At 39.1% G+C, this 25,218-nt stretch overlaps 1 protein-coding gene across 2 annotated transcripts in view; it reads left to right on the top strand.

The window, feature by feature from the left end:
- The window catches only part of Prkaa2 (protein kinase AMP-activated catalytic subunit alpha 2), a 73,499-nt gene that overhangs the window by 41,692 nt on the left and 6,589 nt on the right, over nt 1–25,218 (top strand). For both annotated transcript variants that reach the window (XM_052176885.1, XM_052176886.1), the window contains 6 exons: nt 9,202–9,295; nt 9,866–10,010; nt 11,665–11,752; nt 14,041–14,265; nt 21,947–22,451; nt 24,813–24,939. In XM_052176885.1, coding sequence (XP_052032845.1) covers nt 9,202–9,295; nt 9,866–10,010; nt 11,665–11,752; nt 14,041–14,265; nt 21,947–22,451; nt 24,813–24,939 — 1,184 coding nt within the window. The remainder of the gene's footprint in view (nt 1–9,201; nt 9,296–9,865; nt 10,011–11,664; nt 11,753–14,040; nt 14,266–21,946; nt 22,452–24,812; nt 24,940–25,218) is intronic.

Raw genomic sequence — 25,218 nt, 5'->3', positions numbered from 1 at the left:
AGTGTTCACCATCTTGAATGTTGTAATCCCCAAGTTTCCATGTGATAATATTTTAACATAACCCTGTCTGTTCTCTGCCTAATCTTAAAACTTCCTCTTTATCCTTACCTTCAGTAAATACATTAACTACGGTAGTTCAACTTGCTGAGCTCACGTAGCCTTCTGAGTGCACATTTCAATGGCTTCCTTAGTACCCGAGCATCATTTGTCATCTCTGTAAAGTTCCCATTTGTTTTGCAGTCCTGATCATAGCTGTAATAAAGGAGAAGAGCACTCTGCTAGGGTGAAACTGAGGGTGAGCATCCTGGGGAAGGGAGGATTGCTGTAATGGTCAGAGTAGAATGGAGATAAGGTCCTAAGGTCACAGAGTAGACAGGTTTGGGTCTTGTCTTAAGTTGGGCATTTGGGAGAGCTAGAGGACTGACTTGACTGTGATATGGAGGAAGAGATGGAAGCAGAAAGACCAGCACAAAAGCCATTGCTGTTGGCTAGCTCAGAGACTGGTAGCTTTAACCACAGTGATGGATAAGGTTTAGTATGACAGCCACTAGCCACGCTATACTTTTTAAGGTTAGTAGGTACTACAGACAGAACAGATATGAAGCAATCTATCTGCGGATGGTTTCATTCAGCAACCTTTCTAGATGGAGAGATGTGCTAGATTCATTGTATATTTACTTTTCAATTTATTCTTAATATATTATATAATATATATAATATGCCTTGATCATATTCACTTTCCCCTACTCTCTTATCCCATCCCTGCTCTAGATATTTTCTTCTCAGCAAGTCTTCCTAATGCTCCCCCATTTCTCCTGCTTTCATGTCTTTTGGGGTGCCCCATTCCATTTAATTGAGATTGCTTGCATGAGCCTGGGCAGGGGTGGATTTACTTGAGCAAGGCAGCATACCAGTAGCCAATCACAGAGGAGTATGGCTACCCTTCCCCTTCTGTCATCTGTCTATAGCTCCTCAGGGATTGGTGGGACCTCAGGAGCCCCTGCCAGTCTGTGATAGAATGTTGTGGGCCCAAATGTGTGCAGAGGGGACTGGTGTCCATCTATGAAGGCACGGCTCTGTCATGAGCAGAAGAGAGCGTTCCACAATATGCTTTCCCATCTTGTGTGTTTTAGATTCTTCCTGTCCTTCTGTGATGTTCCTTGCGCCTAGGAGGGAGTGATGCAGTGTCCCCTTTAAGGTGGATCCCACATAGTCACTTTTTCTTAGCAGTTTGACTAGTGTCTAATCTCCGCATTAGCCCACTGCACACAGAAGTGTCTGTGTCGAAGAGCAAGGGCAGCACAGAGCAGTCAAACATTAAAAGACAGTGTGACACTATGTCCAATTAGCAAAATTACCTACTATGTGTTTCAGATCCAGAGCTAATGAATTACTGCGAGGTTGGAAAGAAGGAATAAAGAAAGAAAATAAAGGGTCTGTAGTTATGGTTTGAACCACCAAATAACCATAGTGGTACCACTTTCTGAGAGTAATGAAAGAAACAAGGGAGCTGTGGTGATCATTAAGAACTATTTTAGCTCTGATAAACATTGTGCCCCACTACACATTTGAATGGAGATGTCATATAGAATCTCCTCCTATCCATCCCATAATAAATGTAATTACCTGTATATATAAAGAGGAAATGTTTTAGTAACACCTCAGAATTTCTATGAGATAGTCAAGAACAAAAGAATGAATGTAAGTGTGTGTATCTGAGCAATCTCAGTGTAGCTGGTGTACAGAGTCTGCAAGGGAAAAGGAGGAGCAAGCTGAAGACAGACAGCTAGACTGTTGATCCATTACTTCACAAATGACACCTTTGGGCATTAATGATATATTATTAACAGACAAAAACCATCCTGTATGGAGAGGGGGAGAAAGAGGAGAGGGGAGCATACTTGTATGGGGGAGTGGGGAAGGAGGCAGTAATCCTCCAATAGCCAACTGTGTCACATGCAGTAAACAGATAAGGAGCCTGGAAGGGAAATTATTCACAGAGCAACTGACGATACACAGGGGTCTGAAGTGGAAAATCATGACCTGTAGGTCATGACCCCTTTGGGTCATATATCAGATATTCTGCATATCAGATTTTTATGATTCATAACACTAAGCAAAATTACAGTTAGGAAGTAGCAATGAACTAATTTTATGGTTGGGGATCTCTATTACATGAGGAACTCTATTACAGGGTTGCAGTGTCGAGAAGGTTGAGAACTACTCATCTAGTAAAGTAAGAGACAAAGGGCGCCATGCCACACGGGACGTTGTTGAGTGTTGTTAAAGGCTCTAACTTCCTCTCTGTGTGAGATGAAAGCCACTGAAATACGTTGACCAGAAGTGAGATGTCCTCAGACTTACCTCTTAGACTGTATTTGGGCATGTGTGAAGTAAGGAGAAAGGCCAGGCGTTGGCTGCAGCAATCTGGGCGAAGGGTGAGGGCGGCTGGAGTACAGTATTGCAGTAGATGCAGAGAAGCACGCCTGCTCTGTGTATGCTTTCAAGGTAGAGTTAGTTAACCTTTGCAAGAGAAATGCAGATTAGGAAAGAAGAGTAACTCCAAGGACCTAGAGTGGGCGAATAAAAGAATATTGTTGCCAGTGACTGCGTGGGAAAGGTGGCCTGAAGACCAGGTTTGGATGGGGTGTAGGAGTTAGTATCAAGCAGCTGACAACTTTATGAAGCTGAAAGGAGGCACCAAGTAGAGATCTTTTTGAATAGTTGAGTTTGGAATTAGGGGGAAAGTTGTATAGAGATAGCATGCCCTAGATTGGGCTGATAGAAATGCAAATGGAGTCTATATTAATAAGATAAAGGAAGCCAAACCAGCTGTCCAGATGAAGCTGTTGCTGAAGCCATAGAAGAGTCAGAGTTGAAATCTAAGATTTGATCAGCTATACCAAGGCTGAGGCCAGAACAGCAAATCTAGGTTCCAGTTGTCTAGCAGGTGGATCAGTGACTAAGAGCAGCTCTGTAGACCTCATCCACAGCAGGAGACCAGGCTGAGCTGAAGTGCCAGGGACAGTCATCGCTGACGTGCATGTTGGCTATCAGATGACTAGGTTTGGGGCCCATGGCATAGCAGTGCTAGGAACTACCACTTTATGGAATCCAGGTGAGGGGGCCAAGACTTTGCTCTGGTGTGCTCCCTACAGTCCTCCTCTTCCTCCCCCTCTCCTTTTTTTTTTTTTTTTAAAAAAAAAAGAGTTGTTTTATTATTTTATGTGTGCTTGTGTATGTGTGAGTGCGTTTGTACATGTATACATATGTGTACATGTGATTGTAGGTGCCTTTGGAGTCCAGAGAAGAGTGTGGATCTCCTGCAGCTGCAGCATGAGTCACCATGTGGGTGCTGGGAACTGAGCTTGGGGCCACTTCTTAACTGCTGAGCCATCCCTCTCTCTCCTAAACCACTTTTTAATACCCTATGGGCTAACTTAGGAAACAGTTTGAATTCAACAGGTTGTCAACTCTTCTTACTGCTGCTATTGAGTAAGATGAAAACAGAGACTAGACATTAGATTTGGTGAACAGGAGGAGGGTTACTATTTTTTGTTTGTTTTTAATCTTTTGTTAGAATGTTAGAGGCAAAAATCTTAGATGAAGAAAGAATATGTGATGAAGAGAAACAATAGTTTAGACAGGAGAGGGAGAAAAGGGCAGTAGTAATTAGAAGAGTGTATATCGTCTAAAGGGGGTGTGTTTTAGGGTAGGTAATGTAATAGAGAAGGATTAGGTCAAGGCTGAACAAAAGATGCAGGAGAAAGGGGGCCAATTGTAGGAGATAAGTGCCTTAGCAGGTATAGGGACAGAATTCAGTAGATAGTTCTAAGAGTTAAGCTTATAAAATCTATGACCATGGATTTTTGTTGTTGTTGTTGTTGTTGTTGTTGTTTTGATTTGGTTTTTTCAAGACAGGGTTTCTCTGTATAGCCCTGACTGTCCTGGAACTCACTCTGTAGACCAGGCTGTCCTTGAATTCAGAAATCCGCCTGCCTCTGCCTCCCAAGTGCTGGGATTACAGGCGTGTGCCATCACCTCCCAGCTGGATTTTTGCTGTATATAGTGGGAGGAGAAATGATTAGAAATGAGGTCTAGAAACAGAGAGAGAGAGAGAGAGAGAGAGAGAGAGAGAGAGAGAGAGAGAGAGAGAGAGAGAGAGAGAGAGAGAGATACAATGGTGCGTGCTACAGAGGCAGTGGGGTTTTGTTCGCTATTCTTTGCACATTTGTTTTGAGGTAGGGTCTTACTATGTAGCTGAAGATATCGTTGAATTTGCTAGGTAGTGACCTTGAACTTATTCTGAGGAAAACTGGAGTGAAATTTTTCTTTGCACCACAGTTTATTGTTAGATTGTTCAAATATTATAGACTTAAGCTTTATTAATTAAAGGGGCTGGAAAGATGGCTCATTGGTTAAGAGCACTGGTTGTTATTCTAGAGATCCTGGGTTCAAATCCTAGTACCCTCATGTTATCTGGCAACCATCTATAGCTGTAGTAGTGCTATGGGCACCCTCTTCTGGTGTGCAAATATACATGTAGACAAAATGCTCATATACATAAAAAGATAATTTAATATTTAGTTAATGAATTGATGAATCTAGACTAAATGGCTACTTGTATTCAGAAGGAGAGAAAAGAGAGACATTGTTTCTTTGGCTAGAGGTGCACAGTACGATGTAGTTGTTAAACAGATGAGATGGCTGTCTGATCAGCTCTCCAGCTCTAATAAGAGTCACCCCTTGTTCATCATGATGCTCTAAAGGATGGGTGGTGAAATTGAACTTAGCCTCAAGGACAAACCACCTCATGTCCTCTGGAAAAAACAAACTATGAGAAACCTATAAGTTAAAACAGGCAGATCAAACAGTTAAAATGTATGGATGGCATTTGGATGTAATTCTGAAAATGAGGAACAGAAAACAGAATCATTGTAGTTGAGAAGCCTTCTGATTGGATATTTGAAGATACTAATTATTTTCTCAATGTGTGTCTGATAGTGATATACATGTACAGTTACATCTTAAGGAGATGCTCATTAGAGTATATTTAATCTGTTTATAGAGAAAAATGAGAGCAAACTCAGTGTGACTTGGTAGCTAGAAGGTATGCTTTAGTAACCAATACATATTTATTCTATTTTCTAGACTATTGTGGAAATAATTGATTTTTATGTCCATGGATAAATTAGAAAAACATGACCAACCCAATAAAATTTGCCAAAAGACACAAGCATTTCTTGGAGAAGAAGTGTATACAATATTTTGCAAGTAGTAGATACTGTATAAGTCCACAAGCTTTCTAGTTGTTTTTAGCATCACTAAACTCTCTACAAAAAACAACTGCCACCTAAGTAGAGCACTCACATGTCAGCTTGTCAGTATATAGCAAGAGAAAAATCTTACCATGCACAAAAATGGTTAAGTAGCATATGATAGCAGAACTGTAGGAATCAGCTTAGCGCCTTGAATAAATGAATAAATAGGCTCTGGGAATAACCAGATAAATACAGTGTTATATAATGGTCATATCATATGGCTGTAGCACACAACAATATTGACTGATTTTCAAAGAAGTTCTCCAATATTACATATGATATATTCCATTTTAAACCTAAAACTGTTAAGCTAGGTATATGATATTAATCACTGTTAAATATAAATATGGATGCATATATTTCATATATATAAACATATAAATATGGATGTATATATCTCATATATCAAAATAAAACTAAAACGAAAGCAAGAGAAGCTTGAAAGGGCCTCAGAACAGTGGCATTCTTGGGTGAGGGTAAGGGGTGGCAGTGGAGTGCAGTTCTCTGTGGCTACATGGGAGGGATTGGGAAGGCCCTGCCTTATTGCCAATAATGGTTTGTATTTACCTATTAGGATATTGTTAAAAACAGTAATCAACTAAAGAAATGAACAGGGTAATAATTACTACATTTTTATACAGCTGAGTTATAATTCAAGAAAAATCTTACCCTATATATACTTGACAATATAACATTTTGCAATCTTTATAGACATTACCACTGAACAGGGATGTGCATTAATGCTGATTTTTGCTCACTTCAGAAATATTTCTTTTTTTCCTTGAGTTGTATATATTACTTTGTGTGTTTATTGCATAAAAATAAGTATAACTTACCAGCTAGACATTGCTTAGGTGTTGTCTAGCTAATTACTTTTTTCTTAATTAAAAATGTTTCTAAAAAATTTCCTAATGCATATTATTTTCCATTTCTGTCACATTAAAAGAATGCTGTTATATGTGATGATTATTCTTCATTATATTTCTTATAATATTTCCATGTAATTACCAGAAGCTACCTTTTGATATCCCAGGAACTTGCCTTTCCCACCAAGTCTCTAATATGAAGCAGTTTTCCTGGGACTCTTCTGTTTCCAAAACGCGTTTCCCTTTATTAACTGAAGTGTTATTGGTTGAAATTTTGCCATGTTTTTCTTTTTACTTTCAGTTCATTCTGGTATTGATTCAAGCTATTTACATATTTTAAAGTGGTAATTTCTATATTTAAATGGTTTGTTGTAAGTACTTTTCCAGATGAAAACCCATTAATCAAATTATCATCATTGTGAAACATGTAATTTTAAACTGAGAGATCTGAGCTGTAAAGCCCAGGTGAATGTGTTTGTGCATGCAAGCTGCCGCATTTACACTTGTGAGGTTGCCTGTAAGTGAAACTCTAAGGGAGGGCTAATACCCTGTTAGAGGTACTCAAGTCAGGGGACATAGCCTGTAGGAAGAAGCTGCGCAGAGGAAAATTAAGCATGATTAATAAGAAGTAGTGAGACTTAACAGTGGTTTCATACTTGAAAAATGACAGAGATAACAGGACCTGATTAATTTGGAGCTTTAGGGTTGATAGAAAACTTCTGGCCCTGAAACTCAGATATGTGTCTGAAGAGAATCCTTTTTCACTACCTGACTATAGCTAGACTGCAAGTTCCCCCATAGTGGATCCAATGTTTCACACAGGGCCAATACAAGAAGGGATTCAATACGTAGTAAGACTCCTTATTTGATTAGTTATGCCCGGCGGCTCACTCATGGTAGCCTCAGTTTTTCACTGCTATGAAGTGGCCTTCAGTGTGTGATAGCATGTGCTGTGGAGTTAGAGCCTCCATGAGACAATTCAACCCAGCACTATCCTATGAAGACTTGTGGTATATTATTCCAAAGGATCACTAGTGAAGTTTGAGTTTCATCATTTTATTCATGCCTCATTCAGAGTGGATAAGCAGAAATGTAATTGGTAATAATTAATAAATCAGATCAGAAAAATGAGTTGGTAGCAGTAGATGCTTCTGCCTACTGTATTCAGTTTGTTTGATCACTTAGTACCTGTCAAAATAGCCTTTATCAGAACATTTCTGTCAAGAGCTCTAAATAAAATTACCTTTCACAGTTCACTTGAAATAGTCTCAACTTTATTTTTCTTATACCCATTTGTTTTACATAAAATGGGATACCTGCCCTTTGTGTCCTTCAAAGACTAAAGCTTACCATTTGAAGTATCCTTCCAGGCTAGCCCTGTAATTTCACTTGTAATTTCAGAATGCAGGAGCCAAGGAGAGAAGGTTATGAGTTTGAGGCAAGCCTGGACTCTATAATATCTATCTCAAGGACAAAAAAACTAAGAAAGAAATATTTTTACAGATAGTCCTTTCATACGTTTAATTTATACATGATTTGTTTTCTCTTAGTATAACTAGAATGTAACACATCTACTTGATGGCTCTTAGTAACCAAGCCCTCCACCAGCTAGAACACACTTGCTTTAATGCACACTAATAAAATGTGGCCCATTGGTAGACAAAATAGCAAAGGGTTCCCTACTCTAACAAGTCTTTATCAAGGTGGATTGCCTGGAGACAGGCATCAACTCCTTCTTGTGCATTCTCTTGAGTAACTTGAGGCCAGCAAAGTCTTTATTGCTGTATTTATCAGCCTTAAATAATAACTAATTATGAAACTAACAATACTCATAATAAATGAGACTATATAGAATCCTTTATAAAAAAATGTAGTTTTAAAAGTAGAACAGTATCCATTTGTATAAATGTTAGAAGCAATCTTCATTTAAAACATTATTTTTAACTCATTTTCAAAATCTGATTTTGTAAAATTGTGTATATGAAAGTAATTTTCAGAGAAAAAATATTATTTTGTAAAATTAAGCTGATTGCTTACTATTTGTTTAATAAGACCAGCTTTAGGTGTCTGCATACACACTTATGAATGCACACACACATTTTTATGGTAAAACTATTAAGTATGTTTGAGCCTGGAGTGACGAGCCCATGCGTCTAGCGCTCAGCGGCAGGGTCAGTAGTGTATCGCCTCAGCTCCTTCCCACCGCGGCTTCTTACCAGGTCGGCTCCCTCAGATCCAAAGCACTTTTAATGTATAAAGTGTCTGGTATAATTTTAAATGAGATAAGCGTAGTGTCAATGTCACATCTAAAATAAAAACATGAGTCTTATTAGTAATCTAGTCAGAGTTCAGATTTTCTGTAGTACTTCACAACTTCCTGTTGTTATGTCTTGCGTGTTTGTTTGAGACAAGCCTTTACTGTGTAGCCTAGGCAAGTTTCTAAGTCATTGTTTTCTTCCACCGCAGACTTCTGAGTACAGTAATATGGGGCTGTGCCAAACGCTCAGATACATTGGTTGAATCAAAGCAAGTGTATAGCTTAGTTTTCCATCCATGTGTCTCTCTGATTGATTCAGTATATAGCTCCTCCCTGCAGCCACTGTTAAGAAAGGATGACTTGTCTACCTACTGAATTTTGCTGAGTATATATCTTTGTGACATATTTTATATGTCTAAGTATATTCTAAGCATATAATACCTATCTTTATTGACTAAACACATTTTTGTTGAAATGGAAAAGTGCTTAACTTAGTTGGTAAAGATTTGAAAGATAACAAGAATCTGACAAGCAGAAATCTGAAGGGGAGGCTCTAAGCCTCAGGAAGTGGGATACTTTTGTAGCCTCCTTCCGTGCTTGTGGCACTGGGATTAGTTTGATAGCATTGTGAAATCTGTTGCCATCCTACAATATTATACAAATATTAGAATATGAATTGTAGCAAGAATAGCAGATGAGGTTGATTATTTATAGGCGCACCATTTTGTATTAACTCGCTTTTTTATTTCTGAACAAGCTACCAGGTGATCAGCACTCCAACAGACTTTTTTATGGTAATGGAATATGTGTCTGGAGGTGAATTGTTCGACTACATCTGCAAACATGGGCGGGTGAGTGACATATTTTCTAGTGTATCTTTCAGCCCCAAGCTAAGAAAGTAGAAGGAATTGGTAGTAGCTAACCACAAACATATTTTCAGTGTTTTAGTTTTTTTCTTTAACATTGACTACACATACAGGATGCATTTCCTTTTTTGAGAAGTACTCCTTTTGCGTACTGATTTGGAAACTATGTCCCACTTAATCGCCAAATAATTCTTGTGCTTTTCACATTCTGTTCTGTATAAAATCATCTTGAAGCTTCAATTATTTTCTTTTCTTAGCATTTTCATATAAGTTCTGTTTTAGTTGGTTTTACTGACTCCCCTAAAACATTGTGCATATTTAATATTGGTTGAAAATTAAACATCATTGCTATGCAGCCAAGCAAAAGATTCCATCAAATACTATTTTGAGCTTTGGCAAGGTTTTTAGCTGGTTTGCTTTGTCTGACTTGTTGGATTTCTAATTAGTCGATTTGAATTAGCCTGATTAGTTATATCTAGACTTGTTACAAAACTGAAGCGCATGATAAATGATGCCCCAGATAGTCTTGATGCGGCTTCTTTTCCTGCATGCTAGGTTGAAGAGGTGGAAGCCCGCCGGCTCTTTCAGCAGATTCTGTCCGCCGTGGATTACTGTCACAGGCACATGGTTGTCCATCGGGACCTGAAGCCCGAGAACGTGCTGCTGGATGCCCAGATGAACGCCAAGATAGCCGACTTTGGTACGCCACTCCGGGGTTGCTCCAAGCTGGGTAGCACCTGGGAAACAGACCAGTATCCGCTCTTACAGAACTAAGAACGTTCCATCCACCCTCGCAACCTCTTCACCACAAAAGGAGGATTGAGTGCAGTTCATATTGGCCTATTTTGTTTATTTAAATCTACTTAAATAGTACTGTTTTTAGAAAACACATCAGAAGGCAACATCAAGACAGATCAACTCAACACACCTTTCCTCCTAAGGAAATGGTACCTGTTTTGTTTTGTTTTGTTTTGTTTTGGGAGGAGGGTGCTGGGAAGAGAAAGAGTCCCAAATTCCTTTAAAAATTTTGTTGATACAGTGGATGCTTTCCTGATAAATGGACATAAACAAGTGTGTGAATATTTGTTTTCATCTTTAAAAGTTTTGTGCTGCTTGCTGAACTGATCTCGGAAAGACCTGTAAGGCTTAGGGCGCAGTATCTAATAACTTACGAGTAAAGGGGACGCTAGTCCTTGGTAAGAGACGAGGTGAAATGGACATTTTTAATGAGCAGACACTTTCTGGCCCAAACACACCTGGAAAGGCTGCCACAGTGGATGACTGAGGAAAAGAAAGGACAACGCCCTTATGGGGAGAATCATGGGAGATGTGCAGTTCAGGGTTGCATGCTGCAGGTGTGTTGTCAGTTTGTTTTGTATCTGTCTTTAAACTGGCTTTACTATTTCTGTTTAAACTCTTCTAGGAAGTGGTTCAGCTGGAGTTTTGGTTCAGAGGATTATTTTTACTACGTTGAATCAAAGCTCTCTAATTATAAACCTTTTCCAGAAAGTTGAAACAGGAGGCTCCACCTGGATAGCAGTGAGACCCCATCTCCAAGGAAACCAGCCTGCTTGTTAACTGGAGCTGGTCTGCTGTCTAATTACAATAAAAAAAAAAGATAGACTTGTACTATGTAGCCTTGGCTAGTGTGCAGCTTGCTATGTAGACCAGGCTGGCCTCAAACTCCCTGAGATCCTCCTTTTTATCTCCTGAGTATCGGCATTAAAGATGTAATACCCAATTACAGCCTTGTAAGAAAGACTTTTAAAAGCAGTTTTTGTTTATTTGTTTGTTTTTTAAGTAGCAGCCTATATTTTATTTCTTCATATAGAGAAGTAGATAATATATGGCGCTTCTATTTTTGAAAACAGTAATATAATTTCAAATAACTTTTTTTTTGTATGTGAAATGAGTCAGTTTTCATGTAGTGCTGTTCATCCCATCACCACATGCGGTGCTCTTTAGCATTCTGAATGCTGATGTGTCTTCCCTAAAATGATTCTTTCTAGTCTAAAAGTACCTTTCTAATTTAAAGATGTGTGTGTGTGTGTGTGTGTGTGTGTGTGTGTGTGTGCATGTGTGTGTGTGATATCTAGGTATATGTAAAAGAGTATAGATATGTGTGTTGGTCAGAGGACAAGACTCCAGAGTCAGTTTTCTCCTGCCTCCCTTTATGATCCATGGATTGAATTCAGGTTGTCAACTCTGCCCGCTGAGCTATCTTGCCACTCACCATTATGTTTAAACATAAATAATGAATATGATTTCTGAAGCATGCAGTAAATGAGAATTTTCATTATAGCTTTACCTGTATCTCCCGTATTCAGCATCTAATAAGTTACTTTCATTTTCAGGACTGTCTAATATGATGTCAGATGGTGAATTTCTACGAACTAGCTGTGGATCGCCAAATTATGCAGCACCTGAGGTCATCTCAGGAAGGTAATGGTTTTAGTGACAAGTAGGCTTTTTGTGACCTTGCATCCATTCTAGTAATGTTTAATTGTATTTCCTTTGGGAAAATATTTTTAACATAATAGAAACAATCATTCACTTATTTTTATTATAGGTAGAATAGTTAATTTTTTAAATTCCATGTAGGCATTCTTATATACGCGTTTATGCATCTTGTGTAATACATAAGTTCATGAATTTTGTTTATTGGTGAAGGCAGCGACAGATTTTGTGCAATGTCTATTTTCTGTTCTAGAAAATGTCATGTAGCTGTAGAGATTTGCTAACATTTAAGCCATTGTCTTTACTTATCAGACATAATTATTTAATAGTATTTCATACAGTCTCCAGGCAGTTGTTTTATATTCTGTTTTTGGAAGAGTGAAATTTGGGTGACAATATGATTTCAAGCAATTAAACTACACAAATATGTAGTCCCTCCTGCAATTAGCTCAGTGGTACATTAGAAAATATTTACAGAGGCAGCAGAGACAAAGTGAAGCCGTTTCAGAGTGACTAGTGTCTGGTTTTCAAAGCTAACAGTGTGTTGAGAGAAGTACTGAGTAGGTGCGTACACGCGGAGGTTGTGAGAGTCTTAGTCCATCTGGGCTGCTGAAGTGCACCATACACCATCCTAATGAACAGCCAGTCTGCCTGTCACAGCTCTGTGGCCACACAAGGATTTGGTGTGTGTAGAACCTATTCCTTGCAGCCTACTGTCTCTTACTGTAAGCATGTGTGGTCAAAGGGTAACGGGATCTCTCTGGAGTAGTCTCTTATAGGGTGTTAGCCTTCTTTATAAGAGTTCTACCTCAGGGCCAGATCTCCGCAAAATAACCACTTCCTTAGACCATCAGTTTGAGGTTAGTTAGAATTTCAGCTGATCAGATTTAGGGAACACATTTATTTAGTCAGGAGCTTGGGTGATACAGGAAATGATGTAAATTAGGAGCAACACTCTAGAGAAGCAGATTATGTTCTTTCCACCAGAACTGTAGAAATTTTTTACCTCAAACCAGAGTCTGATTTTGGAAATGTGCTGTTGGGAATGCTAATATAGAAGAAGGACAAGACAAAAGTAGTGAGAGGCAGGTGGTGCAGAGCCAAGCTGTCCAGATTTGAGCCGTCTCGAGCCCAGCTGACTGTCTAGAGTTCAGCTGCCTTAGTCCAATGAATTAACCAATGATTTTGAAAGGAAGTAGTAGTAATTCTGCCTACAAGGGCTGGAGAGATGGCTCCATGGTTAAGAGCACTTGCTACTTTTCAGAGAACCCAGGTTCGATTCCCAGTATCCACACGAGGGCTCCCAGCTCCCAAGGAAGCTGACACTATCTTTTGACCTCTCTGGGTACCAGACACACAAGACTTACATGCAGTCAAAATACTCATACATTTAAGATAAAAATTTAAAAATAAATAAATGAATAAATGAATAATGTTCCAGAAAAGATGCTATACAAATTAAATATTGTCTATATGGTACTAGGTAAATACTTTAATATTTCAATTTTTGTTTAAAATGTGTGCTAAAGGGCAAAATTTCTGTTGTATAATCTTTATCTTTCTTTTGGTAGTTTTGCAGTGGGTGTGTGAAGCACTACATACTATTTTTTTTTTTTTAGTTTGTGCTTTTCTACGTTAATGTTTCTTTAAAGAAATAAGACAGAAAGTGTACATTTATTTATTTGTTAGCTGGTTTGTTTCTGAGACAGGGTCTTACCACGTTACCCTGGATGGCTTGGGACTGTCTAGATCAGGCTTGCCTAAACTCAGAGATCTGTCTGCTTCTACATCCTGAATGCTAGGATTAAAGGAATGCACCATCTGCCTGGCCAGAAAGTATAATAAATTTTAATTAGCACTTATAAATAATTTTTTGTTTGTTTGTTTTGTTTGTTTTTTTGAGACAGAGTTTCTCTGTGTAGCCCTGGCTATCCTGGAACTCACTCTGTAGATCAGGCTGGCCTCAAATTCAGAGATCTGCCTGCCTCTGCCTCCCAAGTGCTGGGATTAAAGGCATGCGCCACCACTGCCCGGCTCTATAACTAATTTTTAACAAATAAAAATAAGTTTTTTTTGACAAATTCGCATAATTAGTTGGGCTGATAATATTCTATGAAGAGTAATTATTGAGGTTTGGAAATTGCTCTGTGTTTCAGTGAAGATCTTAAATAGCCTCATAACCATGTTGGTTTTGCATTTATCATGTATTTAAGCAGGATACTAACAATGAGGGGAATGATACCAACACTTAGGTTTGTGTCTTCCTTCCTCAGGCTGTATGCAGGTCCTGAGGTTGATATCTGGAGCTGTGGGGTTATCCTGTATGCCCTTCTCTGTGGCACCCTCCCCTTCGACGATGAGCACGTGCCTACGCTCTTTAAGAAGATCCGAGGGGGTGTGTTTTACATCCCAGAGTACCTCAACCGGTCCATTGCCACTCTGCTGATGCACATGCTGCAGGTGGACCCCCTGAAGCGAGCGACTATCAAAGACATACGGTGATTATAGTTTTGGGCATTTTGCGCATTTTCCCTTTGTAGTAGTAATAGTGATACTAGAATATTTCCACTCACCCAGAAGGATAAGGCTAGAGGATCTCTAGTTCAAGGCTAGCATATGACTGTCGCAATGGCAAGGAATCTTAAAATTTGGACTTATGCAAACCTGATTATGTGACTTACCTTTCGCATGTCTTACACTGCTTGTCTGCTTATTGGCATCAGTAGCACAGCATCTGAGGCCTGTGTGAGAAGGATCCAGCTCCTAGAGTCTCTGCCCACCACATCCCTCACCTTAGACTTCAGGTTCTGTGCCCTCGATTATGTTATTCTGACCCTCGGTATTTTCTGCCCTCTCACCTGGTGGCATTTGCATCATTCTTTTATACTCTGCTCCCGTGCCCCAACTTTGTGGCGTCTTTCCTGGTCCCCTCCTGCTGTGTCGGAGCTTCTGATTGTGCAAGGCAGCCTTTAGCACATGCCTTGTTACTTTGCTTTCATACCGTGTCTGTTCTTTCTCAGTATGCCTCTCGTCTCTTGCATTATAACTCTTAGGGAACAAACTGTCTTAAGAACCTTTCTGTTTACTTCCCTATTCCTTACTGTTACTGGAAGTGGAAGTTTAGAAGGGATCTGGAGACACTTCAGATGTGAAAAGTGGAGAACTTTGTGTTTTGGGTGTGGTTGGTGATGTACTGCATTGCCTTTTCTTGAAGCCTTACCACCATGTTATAACTGGCTTACTCTCTTTATTTATAGTATCTAATACAGTGAAAATGCTGTGTAAACCCAGTAAGGGGATAAATACAAAGCATGTCTGCCCCTGTTCAACGCAGATGCGTATCACCCCCACCTGTACTTTCCACACCCCTGCCTTCCCCTTCCCCTGTACCCTCTGCTTCTTGTATTTCCCTTACACCATTTATGTCCCAGATGTTTGGTTTCTATCCCTCCCTTTCTCCATCAAAGCCTCATATTTCCTGTCTTATCGGCCCCTTTCTAGTTTCCTGGCCTTCTATCCATACTGTCATTTAGAAGCTAGAATCCTAATCAGAGAGGACATGGAATATTTGTCTTCTTGAGCCCCACTATGGTTATCTTGGTATATTTAAGAAAATAACTTTTGTTACATTTTTGATCCAGTAACCACTAGTGGATTAGCTTTGGAGAACTTCTTGTTTGTTGAGAAGTTAACTATTGTAATGGCAGGAATGATGTAATGCCTTCTACACATTGTTTGTGTGTTTAAAAGGCTTTTGTCTTATCTAAGGTTTCAAAGTGTTGTTTAGAAGCACACTCTTCTGACATCTTTCAGAACCTTTCCCTTTTTTCCCTAAAGCTGGAGGAAATGTTTTGACTCATGTGTCCTGTGGAACATTCAGAGGTTGGCTGAGGTGGTGGTTCTTGCTGGCTGCTGCAGGTCTCTTGTATGTAGGATGGAATTCTTTTCACATTCCTCATTACTGTGACTAAATACCTGGTAAGAGGCAACTTAAGGGAGGAAGGACTTACTTTGGTTCAGTACTTGAGGAGATGTAGCAGTCCATTGTTGTAGGGAAGGCAGGAGCCTGAGGGACTGGTCACACTGCATATGCAGTTAGGAAGTACAGTGGGTAGAAAGGGCACTAGGCTCAGAAGCCAACCCCCAGTGACCTACTTTGTCAACTGAAGCTCTGCCTCCTAACAGATTCTACAACTTACATAAGCAGCACCACCAGCTGGGAACCACATGTCCTAATACAGGTGCCTGTAGGGACAGGACATTCCACGTTCAAACCACAACATTGTTTTCTTTCTCTGTCCTGTTCCAGTTCCAGGCCTTGTGCATAAGAATGTACAGCTGTAAAATTGCTGCCAGATTTAGTTATGGAAATGAACCAACAGGGGGGAAACTTCATTTATAAGTCTTTGGAATAAATAGTTCTAATTTTTTTTTCTCAGAAGAAAAATTAGACATGCTAATATATTTGTACTTGCTTATATAAGCACTTCTAAATTTAGAATAGTGAAAGAATTCTGTTACTTAAAAGCAATTATTCATATATTTATAGACTTTAGAAGAAAAATGTAAATAAATCTATTGAGACAAATTAATTGACCCATAGGAAGTACTATAAAATAGTGATATTTTAGGCTAGAGAGATGGCCTAACCATTACCTGATAACGCTCACAGCCAAAGGACAAGGTAATGATAACACTTCTATACTTAAAGTAATAACTTAGATTTATAATTCTCACTAGTTTATGTTTATGTTCAATATTTTAATATGAGAATTTTAATTAGATAAAGTATACTTCAAAAGGAATAAAAGTCAGATGTTTTGACAGTTGATACCCAGCAAGCATTTTGCTATATGTTTGACCTATTTGTTACACTGACTTTTTCAGAGGTAGCTGTTACTATTTTCATTTCATTTTGTTTTATTTTATTTTTTTATTGAATGTCATCTTCATTTACATTGCCAATGGTAAAACCTTTCCCGATTTCCCCCCTCCCCAAAAAGTCCCAGCCCCTCCTGCCACCCCCCTGCCTCCACATATATGTCCCTCCACCCGACACAGTCCCACCCCCCCCTCGATTTATTTCCCTTTGTTGGGGTATCTATTGAGCCTTTACCTGACCAAGGACCACTCCTCCCAATAAGGCATTCCTCTGCTACATTTTTGACTGGAACCATGTGTACCACTTGGTTGATGGTTTAGTCCCTGGGAGTCCTAGGGCGTCTGTGTGTCCGAAATCATTGTTCTTCCCATGGGGCTGTAAACCCCTTCAGCTCTTCTGGACCACCCTCCAGGTTCTCCATTGTGGACCCCACGCCCAGTCCAATGGTTGGCTGCTAGCATGTGCCTCTGTATTTGTAAAGCTCTAGCAGGGCCCCTCTGGAGACAACCATGGCATGCTCCTTCTTCTTGGAGCATGGTATACACTTCTTGTCGACCATAGTAGTGTATTGGTTTGGTGACTGTTTATAGGGTGAATCCTCAGGTAGGGCAGTCTCTGGGTAGCCTTTATTTCAGTCTCTGCTCCACACATATTGTCTCCATTATTGCTCCTGTATTTTGTTCCCTTTCTCAGAGAAACCAAAGTATCCTCACTTAAGTCTTCCTTCTTGAGTTTTTCATCTTAGCCATTCTGACTGGCATGAGGTGGAATCTCAGTGTTGTTTTGATTTGCATTTCCCTGATAACTAAGGATGCTGAACATTTCTTTAGGTGCTTTAGAGCCATTTGAGTTTACTCAGTTGAGAATTCCCTGTTTAGTTCTGTACCCCATTTTTAATAGGGTTATTTGACTCTCTGGAGACAAACTTCTTGAGTTCTTTGTACACACTGGATATTAGCCCTCTATCAGATGTAGGGTTAGTAAAGATCTTTTCCTAATTTGTTGGTTGTCATTTTGTCCTATTGACCATGTCCTTTGCCTTACAGAAGCTATTTTCATTTTACAACAATAAACTGAAATTGAGGTTGTGTCATGACTTAGTTATATATCATGTGTTTCTAAGTTTAAGTTATTTTAAATTACAGACCACATTTTCATATTAAAATATATCACATGCATGTGTGGTATATACTTATAATGGGAATTATCCTCTTTTAAATTATATAGCCAAGGGCTGTGGCTGTAGTGCAGTGTGCATGCTTCTTGTGCAGCATGCACAGAGCTCTGTACAAACTGGGTGTGGTGGGGCACGTCTGTAATCCCAGCACTGGGTGTGGGGTGGGAAGGGCGAGGCCAAAGGAGGAGAAAGTCAAGGTCATCTTTGGCTACATAGCAAGTTTGAGGCTGGCCTGGGCTACCTATAAGGGAAACATTGGAATTCAAAACCTTTTTGAATTAAAACTGATGCTATTTTTACTATCCTAGATTGTTACATGAGTTATATGACATTTATTTCTCCTTAATTCTCTCATAATACTTTGCATTTCTTTTATACTATGATACTTAGTGGCTTACTATTATTGTGGAAATTTGGCATAATTATCTGATATGCTGCTGAAACAGGAGTGTTTTATATAGCAGAGTTTTTCAGGTTTTGGAATATTTGCATAGTTTTTTTCCAGTTAACCATCCTTATCCAAAACCCAAAAATGCTTTAATTCAGAAGTTTTAGAGCCTGAAAGATCTGAGATTTGGGAGCATTAAGAGCTTGGGTTTTCTGGTCGGAGATGCTCAACCTGTCTGCACAGGTTAGGAAATGTCTCAATTATTTGCTTATTTAATGGTTTCTGCTTTTCTTCCAATATGTGTTTAGCACCTGTTGTGTGAGAGGTCCTAAGTTGAGTGACAGAAATACAGTGATAAACAGGAGAGACACATGCTCTTGGAAACCTGAGATTTGTTTCCTTCAGCTTTTTTAGACCTAATAGTAGCATTATTAGTTATATTAAAATTACTGTACTTGAAAACAGTGGATCTGAAGCTTGGCTATGGATATGGATACTGTTTTTTCCTGGTTACTAATAGTGAGCTTATTCCTTAACATATTTGTTTTTTAATTACTCCCCATTTATAGTGAAATCACCAAGAAGGTAATCCCAGGCTGAGTCATGTGAGCTTGCTACTTTTGTAGATCTTAAATTAATTGAATATCAGAATCTTCAACTATTTAACTTAATTTTGCGTGTGTATATTATGTGTGCAGATATACATTTATGTGGGTGCCCATGTGTGTGGTAACCAGAGGACACCCGTCCATGCTTCCGTGCTGTTCCTCAATCTTTTTGAGAACAAGTCTCTCTGGCCTGGAGCTCACCAAGTGGGATAGGAGGGCCACCGGTCCCAGAACCTGTTTCCCCAGCTCCTGGAGTCAAGTTAATTTGAAACTTGGCTAAGTGTGCTGGTTTTTATGTGCCTTGCCTTCTAGCATTTGGGAGGCTAAAAGGCAGGGTGAGTGTAAGCTTGGGGCTAACCTAGGTAATGTAATAAGATATTGTCTTAAATACTTTTGGTTCTTTGAAAATTTAATACTTTTTATTTTGATATATTTTATTATATTTATTTCCCCATGTCCTCCCTTATTCCACACCCACCTGACTGTATGTCCATGTTCTCTCTCTTTCTCTCTCTCCCTCCCTCCCTCCCTTAGTCTCTCCCTCCCTTCCTCCCTCCCTTGGGTTGGAGTCTAGCTACTGCTATCCATATAGTCTTGGGTGTGTGGTCATCCAGTGGAGCCTTTTAGACCTACCAGGGCTCACAGTCCATAAAGAAAGCTAGCAATAGCTTCTTAGCTGGGGATGAGGATTCATGCCCATGCTAGGCTTTTGTCTGGCCTGAGCTCCCTTTGCCTAGGGGATAAGACTCTATCTTGAGCGTGCACATGTGTGTGTGTGTGTGTGGTGTGCGTGCCCCAACTTTGGTTGCCATTCCAGATAGCTGGAGAATTAAACAATAGTGCCTATTCATTTCATCCTACACTTCCAGGTGACTGCCCCTCACTAAGGGTAGTCAGGGCAGGAACTCAGCAGGAACCTGGAGGTAGGAACTGAAGCAGAGGCTATGGAGTTGAGCTGTTATTGGCTTTCTCTTAATGCCTTACTCAGCCTGCTTTCTTATACAATTTAGGACCACTTGCCCAGAGGTGGTATCACCTACAATGGTCTGGGCCCTCTCACATCAATCATTAATCAAGAAGATGCCCAACAGACTTGCCTGTGGGCCAATCTTATCCAGCCATTTTTCAGTTGACATTCCCTCTCCCTAGATATGTCTATATTTTTGACAACTTGACAAAGACCAACCAGCACACTAGGTACAATGGGATGGGACTTGTAGAGAACGCCGATGTTCCTCTACTCCTTCCTTGTTATTCAAGTGATTTTCCTCAGCTGTGTTGAGTGTGAGGCTGTTAGATTTTAAGGCTTCAGTGAAGCTGACAAGAATAGATGCTTAGGAAAAGCAGTATAAAGACCCACATCTCACTTTCTCACTGAAGTTATAAAACCAGTGTTTAAATGAAACTCCCAGATCGTTATAATCCATTGGGAAATTTTTATAGTTATAAGAGGTTAGTTTGACAGATTTGCTACAGCTGTCTATAATACCTGATTTCTTTTACCATTCTGTCCCATGTCTCACTACTCTTCATGATATTGGACCAGAGCAGTTATTATCACATGTCAAAACCCTTTGTCTCAAGATATTTTCATTTATTGCGTCTTCTGATGCATTAACTGACTTCTGTGTACTGTTTAGCTGGCTGCTGATCATTGTGGTGAGTGCTCACATGTTAGTTTGAGTGACTTCCCTACTCAGTCTCCTATTCTGAATCATAGACTTTCATTTACTATTTCTCCACCCCCAGATTTTATCAGAATATTTGCGTATTTGCAACTATTTATTTTTAATATTTGTTTAAATTTATCTGGTATATAATCTCTGAAGATTACTTGGTAGTAGTTATGATGTTAGTCATAAAGGTCCAGAAGTGAGGAAAAGTAGGCTTAAGAGGATCTTAGTTTTAGTATTTCTTTACACTCTTAAAAGTTACTGAGAACCTCAAAGAATTTTTTAATGAAGAATATACCAGTAGTTAGCATATAATAATTAAAATTAGAATTAAGTTTACTTAAAATCTGTTCATTTCGATGTCTTTTTAAAAACACACAACTAAGAATTGGAGCTAGACCCTGTGCTTCGCAGGCACGCACTCTCCCTGTTACATCTGTTTCCCTCCCCATCTGCCTTTATATTTTACTTGAGATAAGCTCTTACTAAATTACCCAGCATGGCTGCTAGCTTCTTTTGTAGCTGAAGCAAGCCTTGAACTTGAGATTCCCTGAATCAGACTTCTGAGTGGCTAAGATAATAAGCATAGTGGGAAAACTTTTCAGAAACGTTTTGAAAAGCATCATCTTACAATTTTATAAATCTCCTTAATGTCTAGTTTAATCAAAAGCAGCTAGATTCCAAGTCTACTTCTTCATTTAATCTTTCAATATTTTATATTCTTTGAAGTTACTGAGGAAAATGTGGACTCAGGTAAGTGGTTGGAAAATAAAGGAATGTTTTATAGCCATCCACATAATAGTGATATTCTTTGATACTAAAACAAAGTTTAACATACTAGCTTATAATTTTCAGTATCAACTGAGAAAAAAATGAAGTTTCATATTTTACCACATTATAGTTTTATAATAAGGTTTTAAATTTTAAGTGACTTCCTTATGCATGTATAATTTTGTCACATCATTGGGAAATCTTGCATTATTGAAATATACAGATTTTCAACATTTCATTTTACACAATAAAAATCAGGTTCAGTGTTATCAATACAATCAGAACATCTTTAGATCTTGAGAAACCATCAAACTCTAGGAGGCAGGAACAAATTACTATACATCATCTGGATTTGCTTGGAAACTTAGATTTTAACACTGTCCACAAATATTGCTACTTATTTTCCTCAAAGTGACAGACCCATTTTGTTCATTTTCAGGGAAGTATCTTGAGCCTAAATATCTGTATTTCTTCAGGGACAGAGATTAATTACTGGAGTAGGGACACATAGCCCACAGTGGCATAGAGATTAATTACTGGAGCAGGGCACATAGTCAATAGGCAGACCTGGGACTTGGGACTAGTGTTTTATAGTCTTTATGTTGTATTGCCACAAGTCTAAATTATGTGGGACTTTGCAAAGCATGTTCTTATAATAGTGTGTATGGTGTTTTTCCTAGAGAACATGAATGGTTTAAACAGGATTTGCCCAGTTACCTATTTCCTGAAGACCCCTCTTATGATGCTAACGTCATTGATGATGAGGCTGTGAAAGAAGTATGTGAGAAGTTTGAGTGTACCGAATCAGAAGTGATGAACAGTTTGTACAGTGGTGACCCTCAAGACCAGCTTGCAGTGGCTTATCATCTTATCATTGACAATCGGAGAATAATGCACCAAGCCAGTGAGTTCTACCTCGCCTCTAGCCCTCCAACAGGTTCTTTTATGGATGATAGTGCCATGCATATTCCCCCAGGCCTGAAACCACATCCAGAAAGGATGCCACCTCTCATAGCAGACAGCCCCAAAGCACGCTGTCCACTGGATGCACTGAACACAACCAAGCCCAAATCTTTAGCTGTGAAAAAAGCCAAGTGGCATCTTGGAATCCGAAGCCAGAGCAAACCATATGACATTATGGCTGAAGTGTACCGAGCTATGAAGCAGCTGGAGTTTGAATGGAAGGTAGGAAGTCACAATGTACTAAGGCTGTTTGTACAAGAGCTTTTTCTTACATAGTAAGTTGTCAAAGCTGTTGAGTATTGAGGTCCACACCAAGTTGATTTTGATTTAGAAATAATTGTAGCAGGCTTTATGCTTTTGGTCGACATGGTTCATTCTTTTAAATTATATAACACACACAGTCAAAACATTATAAAGGACAAAGAGCTATTGAGCTGGGAACGTATTTTGATTTCCAGCATGGCATTCTTGGCCTTGCAGTTGAAGTTATCTGCAAAAACAGCTCACCTCTCTCAGCATGGCTCAGCGACAATTGTCGGAAATCTTGAAAGGCAGTTTCTTTTCCCTTTCTTCTCAGGAAGTTTGTTTTCTCTCTGTGCTTTGTTGGCATAGATGGTTGATGGCTAGGACAGCTAGTGTTTGCTATATATTATGCTGTCAAGATATGTTCATTCACTCAGCAAATGCTCTTCTCCATGTTGAGAAATTCTCTCATCTGGCCCTTAAATCCCTGACTTGTTAGTTGCTTTATTCATGCTATGACAGAATACCTGACAGAAGAACGGAGAGAAAGGGAAGAGGGAGGAAGGGGAAGGGGGAGGGAGGAGGAAGGAAGGGAAAGGGAGGGAGGAGAGAGGAAGGGGGAGGGAGGGAGGAGGGAAGGTTTATTCAGACACACTGTTCTAGGACACAGGCCATCAGAGCAGGGCATTATGGAGACAGGGGTGTGAGGCAGAGGATCACTTTATGTTCAGTCAGGAAGCAGAAAGCAATCACTGCTGGTGCTTGCCCACTTGCTCCCTTAGCTCAGGGCTCCAGCATGTGGAGTGGTGCTGCCCACATTTAGTCTAGACCTTCCCACTTTAGTTTCCCTCATCTGGGGAATCTCTTATAGACATGCTCGGAGGTGTGTCCTTGAGGTGATTGGAGACCTTGTCATGATGACAGTATTAAACCATCACAAGTCTACCATTGTCAACTGCATACCACATCATATCACTTCAAAGCTATAACCTTCCATCTCTTCTTCCCATAGAATCATAGCCATCTCCTGATATAAAGGGCATTCAGTACAGCTTGGTCCCCATGGTCCTTAGCAGTGCCAACAGTGTTCAGTATTAACTATCATACCCATTATGGCATATTTTTTATTACTATCAGCACATAGTTTTATTTTCTCTTCAGTTTAGGATTTCATTGCAGTTTAACTCTATTTGAACATATATGGGACATTTTAAAAATAAGATATCCCTTTAACTGTTGTTTGTTTCTTGAGGGTGAGGAATGTGTATTTTTTTATCTATCTATCTATCTATCTATCTATCTATCTATCTATCTATCTATCTATCTATCTTCTCCAAGATAGGATAGGTCCCACTATGTCATTGTGGCTATCCTAGAACTCATGTGTAGACCAGTTTGGCCTCTGCCTCCAAGTGCTAGGATTAAACACATGTGCCACAACTGGCCTATTTTAATTTTTAGCAACTTCATACATGTATAAAATGAATTCTTGTTATTTTCCAAACTCTTTCTTATTCCCTAAGCCCCGGTATTCCAGCCTTTTCCTACCTGTCCCCTTCCAGATTCATGACTTAGGGTTTTGTTGTATGAGTCATTAAGGAGAAAAAATTCAAATTTATCATGTAAATATTTAATACATTTTAATATATCAGTTTTAGTATGCTTTCATTTATTTACATGATTAAATAAACTAATATTTACTTAAATTTAAGCTTATCTCCTTTTTCTGAAGTTATTTTATTTAGTTAAAAATTTTTGCTGGATGTAGTGGTTCATTACTATAGTACCAACACTTCAGAAATGAAACCTGAGGCAGGAGAATGTCTGTAGACTTAAGACCAGTGTGGGACCCTGTCTCACTATATAAATATGTAAATAAAATGAGATGCCAATATTTTTCAAATATCCATGGAAAGAATTTAGAAACTAAATTGACCAATGTTCTGAAGACTCAGAATTCTCTTTATCTGAGCTTCAGTTTTCTGTCTCTAAAAGGTAGTAACACCATCCTCTAGTATTGTGATATTTGGATTTTATTGCTATGCCTGATGTAAACCACTAACATTTAGTTCTCGGTTATTCTTTCAAATGATTGAAGAAAAGGCAACTGAGATTATTATTAATTCTCTAGAAAGGTCCCTATCTGAGTTAAAGGCTAGACCACAGGATCTGAGTTTTTAACAAATGCTATTGCTAGTGGGATTAAATTACCAAACTATCTGTAACAGAGAGGAGTCAACCATAAATTCTTTTCTCCCTCACCCACATTTGCTTTTGATGTTCTTTGCTAAGATGGGAGCTATTGTGTAGTTTTAAATTTTTATTTATTTTCCATTTTAGGTAGTGAATGCATACCATCTTCGAGTAAGAAGAAAAAACCCAGTGACTGGCAATTATGTGAAAATGAGCTTACAGCTTTACCTGGTAGACAATCGGAGCTATCTTCTAGACTTTAAAAGTATCGATGGTAAGGAGGCCAGCAGCAATGAGTCCTGACAAATAAAATTTGGCACAATGTGACCTAGTGTTAAAATCATCACAAAGACACGGTGGGTGGGGCCTCTACTCTTAAAGCAGATCTAAACAAAATAGAAATAAAATCAAACATGCAGTTTTAGCAGAAAATAAATTGCCGAGGATGTAAGGTATTTTGAGATGTGTGCATATCCCCTTTCATGTCCTCACAAATGCTGCATCTTCTAAAACACAAACATCACAGTCCTTCCTAAGCTCCTTGTTTAGACCT

Source organism: Apodemus sylvaticus, chromosome 3, assembly GCF_947179515.1.
Source record: "Apodemus sylvaticus chromosome 3, mApoSyl1.1, whole genome shotgun sequence".
Lineage (NCBI taxonomy): Eukaryota > Metazoa > Chordata > Mammalia > Rodentia > Muridae > Apodemus > Apodemus sylvaticus.
This window is presented reverse-complemented; position numbering and strand designations above follow the sequence as displayed.